At 37.5% G+C, this 16,463-nt stretch overlaps 1 protein-coding gene across 3 annotated transcripts in view; it reads right to left on the bottom strand.

The window, feature by feature from the left end:
• Positions 1-4,362: 4,362 nt before the first annotated feature.
• Positions 4,363-16,463, bottom strand: part of Tfap2d (transcription factor AP-2 delta) — a 60,922-nt gene continuing 48,821 nt past the window's right edge. For all 3 annotated transcript variants that reach the window (XM_021648333.2, XM_060369709.1, XM_060369708.1), the window contains one exon: positions 4,363-4,784. In XM_021648333.2, coding sequence (XP_021504008.1) covers positions 4,565-4,784 — 220 coding nt within the window. In that variant the 3' untranslated portion in view covers positions 4,363-4,564. The remainder of the gene's footprint in view (positions 4,785-16,463) is intronic.

Below are 16,463 nucleotides of genomic sequence, written 5' to 3'. Positions count from 1 at the left end.
TCCCTGAGGCTCTGTAGGAATCACTCAACCTGACTCACAACAGACTACCCTCCTATTTGAAGCAAGGTTTTTGTTTTAGTTTCATGCACTTTGCCCTTTCCTTTGGGGGTAAGAGCTCCTCTTCTCACAAGCTACAAAATGCAAACTCAACCCTATGTGGCACTGTATCAGAGATGCAATGATACCTAAGCTGTTTAAATTTCTCTTTTTCCAAACCGCTAGGTTATTTTATGCCTGCACGCACACATATGTGTGTATATCTGTGTGTGTTGTTTCTGTGTCTCCATTTGTGACTAGCTGTCCTTACTGAATAAACTTTAAAACCATAAGTTCCTGAGAGCCTAATATTATGTAGGTTGGGGTTCTAGAGATTTAACTCAACGCTTTTCAGATGGTAGGCAAGTTCCCTAACATTGGGGAGGTGCTTCAATTTTGAAACTGAAAACTTGTATAGAAATTTACCTCTTGTCTGCATCTTTTGTGTTTGGGTCTGCTTCCTCTCTGAGGTAGTTTGACCAAAATCTTTATCATTGCCAAATAGAGGAAGCAGGAAAGAAAAGCCCAAAATAGATAGTGACTCTGCTGACATTTGCAGAGCATCCTTCCCATGCGCCTTAAGCTCTCACACAGCCAACATTTCTCCTCTGTCCTGATTTTCACTTGTCTCCTTTCCCCTGCTTACAATGCTCTTCCTTGATTTTTCTCCCTGGCCCCAGCTCATGTTTTCTAGATGCTACTTGGCTTTGTACTGCAGGATTCTGTGTTTGTTTTTGCCATGGTACTTTCTATATCTCAAAGATTTGTATCGGTCATACAAACTGGGATTAACTTCTATTTCCCTCTGTTTCTCTAGTGTTTAAGAAATAATTTGGCATAAAAGATGTTCCATGGATAAACAGGAAATCAATATCCAGGTAAAAGTCAGTTGTCTTAAAGACAACACTCACATATCACTAATTTTCTCTCGTTCAGAGGTAAGTAGCTCTGATAGTAATTATTTGAGTAGATAACTATTATTACCTTCATTTTACAATGAGGAAGAAGGGAAGGCACAGAAAGCCCCAACAATCTGGTAAAGATCTTACAATACCAAACAAAGAATCATCATTTGCTCCCAGGTAGGTTGAACCCCTAGTGGTACTGTCAGCCATGAAGCCTTGTTTCCTCTCACCCACTGGCTTGCCTTTGGTAAATTAACACATCATTGTTTGACCCAGTTTACAAAATTTCACTCATCTAACATGCTTACAAAGAAGCTCAAAAGGAAGAAAATGGATTCTATTTTTTTTCACTCCTTATTAATAAGGATAATTTATTGACATATTTATTTTAAAAGCACCAGCTGGCAAGAGGGCAAATTCTTATCACTGTCACCCTTAGATTAGGATGTTTACAGCTTCTCACAGTCAAGCTCAGCCTTCCTTGTATGTACCCCTCAATAAAGGGTACACAGAGAACTTGCGAGGCCAAGGGATTGTTCCTAGCGAGAAGGAATCTATATAAAAGAGGGAGGGCAGATCAATGTCTCTCCATAGCCTGCTCTTTCCAGAGAAGAGAGTAATCCAGAGTGTTTTTTTTTTTTTTTTTTTCTGGAGCCACCAAACTTAAGTCTAATGGTAATTCTAACAGAAGAGCTGTGGCTATGGCATTTAAACAGCCATAATGCAAGCATGTTTTTGTATAGAAACTTCACTTATTCCAGCTAGTATAAATGTTCTTGTTTGTGTTAGTAGTGTATTAGATTTGTACAACTGTTTTTTGTCTGAGTAATAGGTAATCTGAACAAGCTCATTTATTACTTACAGCTTGGGAAACCACGTTCTGGTAGCAATATTCTTTCATTATAAACTATGATAATATTCTAACTTGATTCATATTAAAATTTTGGTATCTAAGTAGATTTTCACATAGGTCCATATTAAATGAATCAATATGCAGCTAATGGTCTATTATGAAAAGTGTTCCTTTTACAAATAAAATTTAACCACAAATTACCACAGTGGAAAGAAGCAAGCTCAACAGAAACATTGAGCATAGAAAGAAAACATAAAAAATTAGAAGGTCCTTTGGCCCATTTTGGACAAAGAACAAACACACATTCATTTACTCATTTATTTAAAAAGTGTTGAGTACCTATTATATACAAGGCAAAAGCTGGTATTAACAATGTAAATTAGAATATGATAATAAATGATGGTTCTAAACAGGACCAGTCCATCAACTTGTTTATGTCCTAATGCTTGGTTAAGTGAAATAATGGGTGCTGTCCATTAAGGCTCTTAAAACACCCACAATCCTGGTAAATGATATGCGCTGTAGTTATAGTTACATTTTATTCCAAGGCTAATAAGTAACAACACCCTCACTAAGGTGTTTGGAATCCAAACTAATTACAACTACGGGTGAATAAGTAGATTTGTAACATAAGCCAGATATAGTGTTCCATCTGAATATTGATGAACATTTTGACGTGGTTATAACTACATCAAGTACCTAGCAGTATGCATCTCAAAATGTCATATTAAATACAAATGTTTTATTAATAATAAATGGAATAAAGAACAATTAACGTGGAAATTTCATTGAAGATATAGTAGTCCACAATTTCTAGATGTTACTTTTCTACCACTTAATAAACTCAGATATTTTTCATTTTTGTTTTGTGTGCGTATTTTACAATATGGAGAACTTGTAACATGGTATCACTCATTCTCTGATGAAATTTGGAACCATGGAAGAATATTGGCTTTGTTTTATTTTATTTAAGAACTTAAAGCCATGTATAATGGTAAAATTTGAAAAATGGAACTAAACACATGAAATCATAGCTCTTTACATTTATATTTTTTTATTTTATGCTCTTCTACTGTATTACTATAATATCCCATTGTTATGTAATTCCTCAGACATGTCTCCTGTTGAATACATTTAATCTAAAAACTTTAGGTTTTCCGTGGTTAGGGTTATTTTCTGTACAAGACTCAAGATAATGGTTTCAAGAATTATTGTCAGGTAAAAATAGTTTCTTTGATTCATACATGAAAATTCCAGATACTTCCTCTCATTAGCTATAATGCTAATATTCTCCATAAAGATATAATATGGCAGAGATTTTTAAAATAATTGTAATATGTTAGAGAGGATAATATTTTCATGCTAAACTAAGAGCTGAGTATCCACACATGAAAATAATTCCTTTATAATTACATAGTGGTCTAAGTTTTTATTTGCCTTTATAGAAGTTTCATTGTTGTCAGTAGAAAAGACAGTACAATGTGGTGGCAACCAACTTTCTGGACATGTACAGGCTTATGTGGACCAAACATTGTTTCAATCAGTCCTTGCTTTTGCAGTCAGGAACTTCTTGTTTGTAGTATATTTAAATGAAAGACAAGGAAGCTATAAAAACACGCTATAGAAAAAAAAAAGAAAGAAAGAAAACATCTTAAAAGCAAAGGTCTTCTCTGATTTTTTTTTCTGTTTTCTTTCTTTATTGAACACAGCCTGGATGCTTTTGTGCCTCTAAATGTTTAGAACATATGGAACAGGTAGAAATAGCACAGAAGCAGAGAATCATGGCTCTCACTTCAACCACATGACCACTGCCACCAGTCCTTTGAAGGGCCCGATGTCTTACAGGCAGGACTGCTCCAAAATACTATGTTCCTAGTCTCATAATTTTCAGACTAACCACGTAATTGCATTCGACAGAAAGCCCAGTAGTGACAAAGCTTCCCTTTCCTATATCCATATACCCCATCTACAAAATTCAGTTTTTCTTTGAGCTGTAAGGTTGGTATGGAAGAGTTCATCTTTTATCCCTCTGGGGTCATAGTAGTCTTCTAAAACTCTTCTTAGGAACAGGGAAGGAGGCGTAAGAGGAAGGGAATGGTAGATAGAAGGGAGACAGTTTCTAGAATTTTTCAAACACCACCAAGGCACGGATAATTCAGATATTTGGGGTGACCAAATATTTAGAACTGCTGCCAGCTAACAGCAGTGACTGTCATCAGTTCGCCAAACATGTACTAGTGGATTATGTCAGGTTGGCCTATTTAATGGAAAGAGCCACTCTTGAGTGACAGGGAGTTAAGTCAAGGATTACTGGAGCTGCAGCCATTGGTGGCGGACTCCAGTTTGGTCATGCTCTCTGATCCCTATCTATATAAGAAAGTGCATCAGTTACATGTGGAAAACAAAAAAACAAAACATGTGCTGCCTCTCCAAAGTCCAGAAGTGCTTGAAAACACCATGGTGTATATAATTCAGAGCAATCAACTACGTGCACAGAAGGAGTTTTATCATAACATAAAATTAAAAGGTAACAATTTCATCACACAGTTACACTGCTGTTTTCCTTACTTTCATTTTTTTTTTTTTGGATTTGTCATTTGTTGTTTCTTTTCTTTTTTTTTTCTTTTCCACTTTTGACTTTATCTTATGGAGGGCTCGGGAGGGTAAAGATTTGGTCCGCTGAAGATTAGTCACCCTCAATGATATATATATATTAGAAAAAAAAATATGAGCAGCAGGACTCTCCAGAAATAGATTCTGTTTGATGTAGCTAGTCTGTCTTTTCGGTTTTGCCCTCTTTCACAGCAGCTTCTGAAGCTTTCCGCAGCGGGGCTTTCTCCGAGTTGGCATGTCCTTGGCCAGAGTCTGCCGCGCCACCGTTTTTGTGAGTAGTGTGTTTTTCCAAGTAGTTTAGCATCTCGCTGAGGACTGTTTGGAAAGTGCTGAGAGCTGCACATATTGCTGGTGTCCCAAAGCCGTGAGTGATCAAACTGGAAATGAGAAGAAGTAGGAAAAAATATAGTTGAATCATTTGGAACATAAAAATTCCTTTACTTAAACCAGAAACTTGAACCAGAAACTGTGTTCTGTGCTGTTTCTATTTATTACGAAAAACAATGGTATTCAGTTATTCCCCTCGGCCATAAGAAACTTATGATCTATTGAGACAAAGGCACATTGTTGACAGGCTTTATGTGTATAAGTTATTAGCATGTCTGAGTAACACGTGACTTGTTTTTTTTTTTTTTTTCATCTCATTACTAAGTAGGCAGAAACTGCATCTCTCTATAAGCAAGGATCATCTTGCTTTTGAAAGAATGTCATGTGTGCATGTGTGGGCATAAATAATATTTGAGAAAGACAATTCTTGGAGTTGAGGAAGAGGATTGGCAGAAGGTTGGGTGTGAGCAGTAGACATGATTAATGCATGTTAAATAGCATGTTAACTTGGCACATGTTATACATATGTTATGACATATAATACAACACATGTATCTATGTTACAACAATCTGTGGGCCATTTTGTATAACTAAAATGACTCGCAAGAGAAGCAGAGTGAGCTGAGTGTGCCTGATAGCTGGTTCCTCTGATCTCATAGCAATAGTGCTTTTCTAAGCATATAACCATCCATCTTGTGCACTGCACTGAAAGATTTCTTTTTGTCCTCCTTTGGGTCAGAGATCAACCTGTCCACAGCAGAATGTAAATTAGATACAGGTAGTTCTCATTGCTTAGACAGACACTGAATGGTCTCCGTTTCTTCTTGAAGGATCTATGCATCACACAGGTGAAGATGCTACCTTAATGACAGAGACAAAAGGGGTTGGAAAGAATCTATTTATATCAAGACTCCTAGATATGGAGAAATAAAGTTCTATAATATGTAAGCTGTTGTCTCTGTCTCGGAAGATAACGAGTAGAAACTATACCTGTGTGTGAGAAACGCTGCTTCAAATTCAGCATAGGTAAGACTTCCAATTAGGAGAGACATTTCTCATTAAGCAAGTATATAACTGTAGATTAACACTCTTGTGAGGAAAATCACCCATACTATTCATTTTTGTCAAATCGCCCTGAAGTGATACACTCAGTTTTCTTTCCATGGCTTGTATACCACATAATAAAAAAGCATGCATGGCACATAGTATGCATATACTGTAACATATAATACAACATGTGTATACATGTCCTATATCCAATAAGCAAAGCTACCAACTGTGTACATATATAGGTTGTTAAGGTGAAAATGACAATAGTAGCTCTTCATCAGATACTACTCTCTTAGTATGTTAACTGATGCTGGTTACCCCTAGTAAAATACATAATCTTTATCATCCAAAATAATGAGATTTTGAAACAATGCAAACAAGGACTCCAAGTTAGCCTGCTGGCCCACCTTAGTGAAAGTACTAATAGAATTGGCCTTATCGGATGTCAATGACATCAATCTGTGAAAGGAGTGAGGGTGGTGCTCTAGCTATAGGGCTCTGTACGTTACAGGCGTCGACAGCTGTGATACATTCATTGGCAGGAGTACATTTTTGCCTCTCCTTCACTTTGGTCTAGAGATTTCTAGCATCTGCAGAACAGCTCACTACCTTTACCCTATTCCAGAGCTTGACATTAATATAACAAAGCAATACTTTGCTAGATCACTGATAATTTAGTAAATAAGAATAGTCATGACCTTTGAGACGTTGTTTGCTTCCAAATTAATAGTACAACATACAATCACAGTTCAACCATATACCTATGTTTTTGCTGTATTCTCTTATGTTGAATGCCAGGAAAGCTTATTTAAATCTATGTCTACAATGGGACAACTGCAGGCAAGTCACATCATGTGAGACACAGGAAGTACGGATGATAAATGGAGAGATGGGGAGTTACAGAAGAATTCATTATGGTGGCACTCACAAAAGAAATCCTTTTGAGATATTTAGCTCGGGGAATGTTTACTAGAATATTTATTTATTAGAGTCGAGTTACAGCGTTCAGTTTCACTGTGGCTAAACAGTAAATTTAACAGACACTATTTGAACTGTGAACATGACACGGTCTTAGTTCCCTGTGTCACCTCACATACCCTACTTGTAACATTGGTGAGTAGACACGATTATGGCCATTTACAGGTGAACCAAGACAGCGAGGATGTAATTAAATGATTTTCCTGAGAAACCAGGCATTCCTTATTTTGTTCTAAGTGTGAAGGTATATTTTACTCTCTCTCTCACTCTTTTTTTTTTAGAAGTCAATCTGCATTGTTCTCGCTTTAATTGGCTACATGTGTATCTATGCACAATGCACAGGCAGTGCCCACAGAGGCCAGAAGAGGGCGTTAGATCTCTTGCAACTGGAGTTCCAGATAGTTTGCTGCAGCCCTGTGAGTCCTGGAAACTGAACCCAGGTTCTCTGCACAAGCAAAACTGCTTTTGCCCTCTAAGACATCTCCCCAGCCCCAAACCCCTTTCCTGATAGTGACTGTAGCTCAGTTTTCTTCTGAAATAATTTTGCTTTCTGTGCTGTGCTGTTTTGCCTGGAAAATTAATTTTTCCTAGTATTCTATCCCAGAGCAGGGCTTACCAATATTAAGAAGAGCTGGGAGCAGTAGCATACACTTGTCATCCAAGTACTTGAGAGACTTTAGCAGGATTGAATGCACATAGTGAATTACTGTCTCCCACAGATACAAATCAAATGCACAATGAGTAGATATGAATAAATATTATAATGATCCATGTTCTAGAGAGAATTGTCATCAGACTAAAAGATAACTCTTAGCCCAGTAAGATTTCTCATGGATCAGCTTTCTCGTGTTCAGAGTATGCACCTAGCAATAACAATTTCTGATGTCATCTTTGCCCTCAAATAAAAATCACACTTTCAAAATCTTCACCTTACTTCCAGCCTTACACTTCTGGTGATTTAAGGAAATTATTTGAACTTATAAGAGAACAATGATCTGATGAGAATAGTAGTGTTTTTTCCAACTCTAAGCTTCACTTTAAGTACTCATAGTAGGGGTTTTCTTTTCATAATCAAGAACTTGAAGAACGTGGTGCAAGCTGAAGGACTCACAGCTTTATGAATAAGTCCAAGGTAAACTGCATGATTTTCAACAAAAGCAATGTACTTTAACTGTCTCTCTTCAACATGCAAATCAATACATAAATGTCATTACCAGCTTAATTTAACAATGTCTGCATAATTAAAAAAATACATACTGCATGAAACCATGCCAGCTGCAAGAGATAGGCACTTTTATAGCCGTTTGTAAGAACATTTGTGCATCCAAATAATTAAAGTGATACAATGTCAGCTTAAATTTTCTCATGAAACTGTATATCATTACAGAATGATGGAAATCGTGTTATTCTGCTGATCCTTCTCATTCCAGAATGAAGTGGGTCAAGTTTCCTTCACAGTAACACACAATGTGAACTATACAGAAAAAGTAAAAGAAAAAGAAATACTGTAAGGAAGAATTTCAGACCTAGGTAGACTAAGAGCATATGTGATGACTTTTGAATATGACACCAGAAACAGATCAATTAAAGCAAAAGTAAATGGAGCTGCAGCAAACTAAAAACTTTGACATAGCCAAGGAAACAGGAAATGAAAACACAGCCTGTGTCACAGTAGAAACTATTATGAAATCATGAATGTGATGTGGCATTGAAATCTCAAACATGTATGAAACCTCATGGTATCGGCATAAAAATAGACTGGTGGATCAATGGAATCGAAATGAAGACCCAGAAATAAGCCCACACATCTATGAACACCTGATTTTTTTTTTTTTTTTTTTACAAAGAAACCAAAACCATAAAATGGAAAGGTAGGGGACAGGTGCCCTACAAGGAGACCAACAGAGCCAAGAAAGCTGGGCCCAGGTGGCCAGCAGAGACTGATGAACCAACCAAGGACAATGTTCTGAGAGAACCTTAGACCCCCTGCTCAGATGTATCCCATGGCAGCTCAGTATCCATGTGGGTTCTCTAGTAAGGAGAACAAGGGCTGTCTCTGACATGAACTCATTTGTCTGCTCTTTGATCACTTTCCCCTGATGGGGGGATCATGCCAGCCTACAGAGGAAGAGGATCCAGGCAGTGTTAAGATTTTATAGGCAAGGATCAGATAGTAAGGGAGGAGAACTCCCCCTTTCAGTAGATTAAGGGAGGGGGTAAGGGGTTGGGGGCAAAGAGGTAGGGAAGATCAGACCAGGAGAAGATGAGGGAAGGGGCTACAATCCAAGTATAAAGTGAACAAATTGTAAAAAATAAAAAATAAAAAAATCTTATTACAATAGACAAAAGATATAAACAGTTATTTCCCAAAAGATAATAGGACAATGGCCATTGGTTTGTGAAAAGGTGATTGACTCCATTAATAGGGATGGAGATATTGCCTCGATGGATAAGAGCATTTGTTGCTCTTCAGGGGGTTTGAGAGTGGGTCCTAGCATGCACATTGAATAACATACAACCTCCAGCGACAGCATTTCCAAGGGATCTAACGTATTTTTCTGGCTTCGGTGAGCAGCTGCACACATGTGCACACATCCATCCATACACACACACACAACACACACATATATAAAAGAAAAAAACCTTAAAAACTGTAATTAATCATCATAATTATGCATGTTAATACCTCAAAAAGACGCGAATACACATCTTCTAGCCTGCAGAAGCTAAAGGTGTTGCATTCCAACCCGAAGACCTGGAGTTATAGGTGGGTGAAAGCCATGTGACATGGGTATGGGTGCTAGGAACTGATCTCTAGTCTTCTGCAAAAAAAGTGTGAGCTCTTAACTGTTGGGTCATCTTTACAGCCCTTAGGTATGAATAATTTAATTAACAGAGGGTTAAATCCTTCTTGATTTCATTTGGGACTCTCTGGTCTCTAGAGTAATAGGAATCAGTTTAAAAATATGTTCGAAGAGCAAGGATGAAAAACAACACAGAAATAGATTCATTTCTGGGAGCAGGTAATACAAGCAGATGACAGAGTAAATTGCAATTAAGGTACTTTGCTTTGTTTTCAAAGAGCTTAAAATTTAAAAGTGGCAATAGTATAATTAACAGGGGTGAAGCTTAGTATTAGACTAGGGAAGTCTTATTTTGGATACATGGTTGCAGGTAGCTAGATGGTGGTGGCTCATGCCTTTAATCCCAGCTCTTGAGAGGCAGAGGCAGGTGGATTCCTGTGAACTTGAGGCCAGCCAGGTCTACATAGAGAGTTTCAGGGCAGTCAGAGCTACAAAGCAAGACACGGTCTCAGAAATCCCAAACAAAAATTATTAAAATAGAAATTTATTGTGGAACTCTTTATATGTAACATAATAGCTCCTATTTTCTGAAACATAACCCTTATTAACTGTTAAATCATGATATTAACTGTTAAATATTAACTTAAATCTCTTTTATTTCTCTCTCTCTCTTGGTTTTTTGGTTTTTGATTGTTTGCTTTTCGAGACAGGGTTTCTCTGTGTAAAACCCGGGATGTCCTAGAACTCACTTTGTAGACCAGGCTGGCCTCGAATTCAGAGATCTTCCTGTTTCTCCCTCCACAGTGCTAGGATTAAAGGCATGTGGTACCATGTTTAGTTTACATTTATCTCTTTTTTATTTCCATTTCTCCATAACATGTGCCTGCAATCTTTTTTCTTTCTTTCTTTTTCTTTCTTTCTTTCTTTCTTTCTTTCTTTCTTTCTTTCTTTCTTTCTTTTCTTTTTTTCTCTTTTTTTTTCTTTCTTGCTTTTGTTTTTTGGAGATAGAGTTTCTCTGTATTTCCTTGGCTGTCTTAGAACTCACTCTGTAGAACAGGCTTGGCTTAAGCTCACAGAGATTTGCCTGTTTCTTGTGGATGTGCCACTGTATCCAGCAAAATTTCCCATAATTCTATATTTTAAGTTTTAAGTTTGTTGTGTGTGTGTGTTTGCCTATATGTATGCCTCAGCACCACTTTCATTCCTGATGCCCACAGAGGCCAAACAAAAGTCTCAAATACCTTGGAACTGGACTTATAGATGGTTGTGAGCCTTCATGTCGGTACTAGTAATCTAATCCAACTCCTCTAGAAGAACAGCCAGGGCTCTTAACCACTCAGCCATCTTCTCTAGCTACATTATTGTAATAATGATTTCTTTGCGTGGGTGAGTTTATCTAATTCGATTTTATATAAAGTAGTACTTGCATTTTGTAGTTGAGTGTGTTGTAACAAACATTTGTGTAACTACTCCAATCACCCACAAGGTTTTCTCATTCCCATTTTCTCAGTCCCTACCATCCTCTTATGGAAAGTTGATGCTCTAATTTCTGTAGCTATAGTTTTTGCTTTTCCTCTAAATGCCATGTAGGCTGAATCATAACATTGTGGCTGTGTTCACCAGCCTAATTGCTCTGAGACTCATCTATGTTATTAGATTTCCCAGGAGACTATTTTTTATGATTGAAAAATATTCTGTTGAACGGATTTGTCATATTGTCTATTGAATTCTGCTCAACTCGCTTTTTCATAGACATTCTATTTTAAAAACACCTAAAAATCGAAAATTCAACAAACGAGAGGTCCGGTTTCTTATCAGTACCGCAAGAAACATGAGTAGTTAAAATGTAGACATGGCAGCTGAAATGTTTCTTGGTTTCACTGGGGGTCTGAAATGTAGTGACTGCAGTTCCTTTTAAAACTGTAACAAGAGCAGCATTGATTCAATTTACTGTGTGATTCTCAAAATACATGGGATAAAAATCTCTTAAAATGCTGTATCATGAGTTAGGCAGAAAAATAATCATGATTACAGAAAAATGGGGCACATTTACAGCTAATTGGGCAGTGACATCCAAAGTACGGATTTGAGTGCAGTTGCTAGACTTGACTAAGGCCCAATGAAGTTTTGCAAGGCTCTCCCATTAACCACACTCTGCTCGACCTATTAATTGGTAATGAGATTGAAAGCATTCTGGAGTTTTCACTTAGCAGTTGGTATTAAAATAGAGAAGAGCGTTCAAATATGGGATAATAAAATTAAAATTCTAGAATGTCTTAATGTGGTAGGCAGAAAGCCTAACTGATGGGCAAAAGTCAATTTAATGAAATTTAGGGAAGATTAAGGAAATCACGTCTATTTAAGTCAAAAAGGAAATTAGTGGAGCAGGATACCAAGAGAAAGATCTGGCTCAGAAACAGTTCATACAAGGAAAGGGTTAAAATACCAGGAAATTTAAACCCCAGATAAAGTGTTCAAATTAGAGGTTTGGACAGCACTGATATAGTGTACTTAATAGTACATACAAGATTCTGGTTTCAGGCCCAGAATGACAAGAAAACAGGAAGAACTGTTGTCTGATGTGATTGGCAGCTCTATCTCCCTCATTCATTCTCTCTCTAATGGGATACAGATCATTCAGTTTCATTTTCTTATTGCTAATTTTACAGTGAGGAGGAGAGAAGCTCTGACAACTAACTGTGAGTGATGCAATCCCCTGATGAGAAAACACGGACCAGTTGTAGTTTATGGTCCCTCACACCAGGGGAAATGTAACATTTTTAGCAGCCATCTCCTTAATTTTATTCATGGTTTTAAAAACTCCTATCTTGCTTGACATTCCGAGTACTATTGTCTAGAGCTTTTTTTTTTTTTTTTTCCTGCAACCTAACAAAGCACTTCCTATGGACTCAACCAAAGAAAGGGGGACTTTGCTGGATTGACAGGGAAAGCTTCATTTCACCTTCCCCTAAGGATGAAGGTACTCCCAACCTCAGTTTCCACATTTCACAGATTGGAAGGACTATAGAGTAACATGCTATTTTCTATTGTCATTCTGTGTGTGAGTGTGGGGTGGGTTGTGCATGTGTGCCCTCGGGTATGTCATGTTTTTGTCCTTTACAAATTTGCACCTGGAGCTAGAGGTACAGATTAGTGACATAATTTTTATTCTTGGCCTTGGATTGATGCCCAACATAGCATCAATCAATCAATCAACCAATCAACCAATCAATAGTTCAATCATTAATCAGTCAAGTGATTATTTACATGCCATGATGATCTTGGTGAATGGGATTGACCTGATTAAGTTATAATTACATAACCTGTAACATTTTATCTATCTATCTATCTATCTATCTATCTATCTATCTATCTATCTATCTATCTAATTCTCAGGCATTTTACTATTTATTCCTGGCTGCCCTTGAACTCACAAAACTCCCCCTGCCTGTGCCTCTGAAGTGTAAGAATTAAAAGCCTGCACTGCCTCTTATAGGACCTTTGACATTTTGAAGAGAAATGTATTGAAATACTGTAATCATTATCAGGTGTTTTGTTTAGGCTAACCCGGAGCTCTGGATTTTCCTCACCCCACCTACCAAGAACTGGAATTACAGGAATGTGCCACCATGCCTGTGTAACAGTGAAGGAAGGAAGTTCAGAAACAAAAGACTGATCTTTCTGTAGAACAGAAGGGTTTGAGACAATAAGTATGACTTTCCTAATGCCACAGTAGTTACAACTTATGTTAGGGCAGATACTGCCTACATTTATAAGTACTTGACATTAATTCTGAAGATTTAGCAAGAAACTGCTATATAATTATTTTTCAGATTTTCTTCATACTTTGTATACTGATTAAATTCTCTTTCTTTCTTTCTTTCTTTCTTTCTTTCTTTCTTTCTTTCTTTCTTTCTTTCTTTCTTTCTTTCTTTCTTTCTTGTCAACTTGGCCAAACTAAAGTCAGCAGGGAAGAAGAATTTCTTGTTTTCTTTTTTTCCAATCTTCCTCTTCCATTTATTCCCAAAGATTTGAAAAGATCAGTTCTCTGCAGAGGCTAAAAGTCTTTAGCCTTCAGTCCATTTCTTTGGATCTTGGGCTTGTTACTTATTTTTTTTTAATATTTTTTTATTTTTAAATAATTTTATACATTCACTTGTATTCTGGCTGTAGCCCTCTCCCTCTTTCCCTCCCAATACTCCCTTCCCTCCCTCAACTCCTCCCTGCACCCTTCTGAGTTCACTGATAAGGAAGATCCTCTTCTCCTAGGGAAGAAGAATTTCAATTGAGAAAATGCCTCAATCAGATTGACTGTAGGCAAGTCTGTAGGGCATTTTCTTAATTGACTGTTGATGTTGGAGGGCCCAGGCTACTTTGGGTGGTGCTACAACCTGATAGGTTGTCCTGGGTACTGTAAGAAAGCAGGCTGAGCAAGCCACAGATAGACAGCTGACAAACAGCATTGCTCCCTGATCTCTGTGCCTTAAGTTCCTGCCTTAGTTTCCCTTCATGTTGGACTGTAATCTGTAAGCCAAATAAACCCTTTCTCTCGTAAGTAAGTTGCTTTTGTTCATGGTGTTTTATCACAGCCATAGAAATGTGACTAAGACATTTTATAATTCTTGGTTAAGCAAAAATTTTTTTACTTGTGTTCAAAGTTACCCATGTTTACTTTTGAAATGTCAAAAATCATCAGTGCTTAGTTAGAATGTGCACAATTCTAGGTAACAGAGTGGACATATATCAGAAGAACCAAAGCCAATTTGTTTTCTTTAATCTAAGTACAAGTCACATTCTATGCTAGATAAATGTTACCAAGCTGTTTCTGCATTGGCCAAATAGTCCTTCAAAAATGCTTTAACTGTGCTTAGGCTTGTCTAAGCGTCCCTGGGATGTACTTTAATCATTTTCTGTCTTGAAAAGAGTTGGGTCAGGTATCCAGAACTTTACTTGTACCAAGAAAACATTTATTTACCATGTATGGACAATAAAGCAAAAGTTACTTTAGTATTTTCTGCTGGACACTGGGTCACAAAATTGTGGCTGACAAACACAGATAGTTTTTTCCAGCTTTTTTTTTTTTTTTTTTAATAGAGGCTACAATAATTGCTGAAAACCATCAATATTGTTAGGCTATACACCAGAAGTCTGAACCACGAGAAAAAAAAAATCATTATTTACATAGATTAAAGCCAGTTTCATTTTATAAATTTCAACTTCACTTTTTTCAGCTGCACTGGGCATTGAACCCAAGACAAGCAATCACGTAGCCGACCAGGAGCTATACTGTCACCCCCAAATGTCAATGTTTGAATGTTTGAATGCATGGTTCTCTATTGCCCCATTCTTTAGGTTGTATGAGAAGGTTAAAGAAAAGTGTAGGTCGTTATTACTACTGTGTCGTTACATTATCTTGCATCACACTTGAGCTTTTGCTATCAGAGACCTTTTGATGCCGAGCTCCACACAAAGGTGCCTCTTGTATTGACCTCAGTTCTGCTGTTTTGCTTCTGGAAGGCATACAAATGGCAGACTCCAAGGGAGGACCAGCTTCCCATTTTAATCCCTACTCACTTCTTGAAGAACAAGACTGATATATAGTGTTTGAGTCTCCATGTGTGTTTTTTTGCTGTTACAGAATTAGTGAAGCCCACCAGAAAAGCGCATTTTTTACAGGGAACAGGAATAAGTACGAGTATCTAGGGAATAGACTCCAGAAAACACTTGCAAAGGGTTCTGGGTCTTCTCTGTGAAATTTTATGATTGTTTAGGACCATGTACATGAAGTCTTTTATCTCTTGGGAATAATGTAACTTTTAAATACAGGGGAGGGAAAGACACCCTTGCCCTGGGGAAAGAATTGGGGGCTTGTTTTTGCTATAATTAGAGGGACATCCAGCTCTCATAGCCTAACCAAGGTAGCAGAAGAAAGGGAAAATCAGCTGATGATGCTTATTCCCTCCATACGTTATCTTATTATGGCCCCAAGTGCTTTTTAAAAAGAGCTTAATTAAGGTACATAATGAAAGTATTTGGTTCCCTGGTGGCAGGTGGAGGGGAGCCACCCAAATGTATTCATTAAAGTGGCCATGGCAGCACTCATAAACATTCCATGATTTCCTAAGCTCTTCCCCCCCCTTAACCACAAACACATAAAAAATTTACCTCTCCAGCTTATTTCGTTTTGTGGATCTTACCCTGGAGATCCTACCTTAATTGGGATGGGATGAGATTCAAAGGATTGGTATTTAAAAAACTATTCCCAGGCAGCTTAAATGCAGCCAGGGACTTGGACATATCTCCCTAGGGCCAAAGTATACTCTGTTACATCTGCTTGAATGTCTCAGGCACTTCTCCACCTGCAACTGCAGAGCATCAATTCTAGAGGAATTTGGCACAATGGGACAGGCCATGTCCAGCTTTTTATATGGGTGATGAGGATTTGAACATAGATCCTCACGTATGCACAGCAAGCACTCTTAGTCACTGAGTCATTTCCTCACCCCTCTAATGATTCTATAATAAATATCTCTCCTGGTATAGAGTTGTTGGGGTTTTTTGTTGTTGTTGTTGTTGTTTGATCAAAATTTAGTCACTTGAATCTTCTGTAGCGATTTCCTTTTTTTTTTTTTTTTTTGTAAAACCAAGATTTAACAATGATATTGCTATGTCAGCTCAGCAAAGCTGCCCACATGATATCTAACTACTGCTGTTAGTACCTGATAAGATTCTACCTCTTCCACTGTCCTTAATGTGATGTCTGATCACCCTAGACTATCTTCAGCAAGATTCCTGTTAGGTAAGCTTAGCTAGAATCCCCTAACCCTGATGTTTCCTTCTAGTAACTGTTTGTCCACTGATTCCCATGCTGCTCTTGCAATAAAGTACCACTATTCC

This window comes from Meriones unguiculatus, chromosome 16, assembly GCF_030254825.1.
Source record: "Meriones unguiculatus strain TT.TT164.6M chromosome 16, Bangor_MerUng_6.1, whole genome shotgun sequence".
Taxonomy (NCBI): domain Eukaryota; kingdom Metazoa; phylum Chordata; class Mammalia; order Rodentia; family Muridae; genus Meriones; species Meriones unguiculatus.
This window is presented reverse-complemented; position numbering and strand designations above follow the sequence as displayed.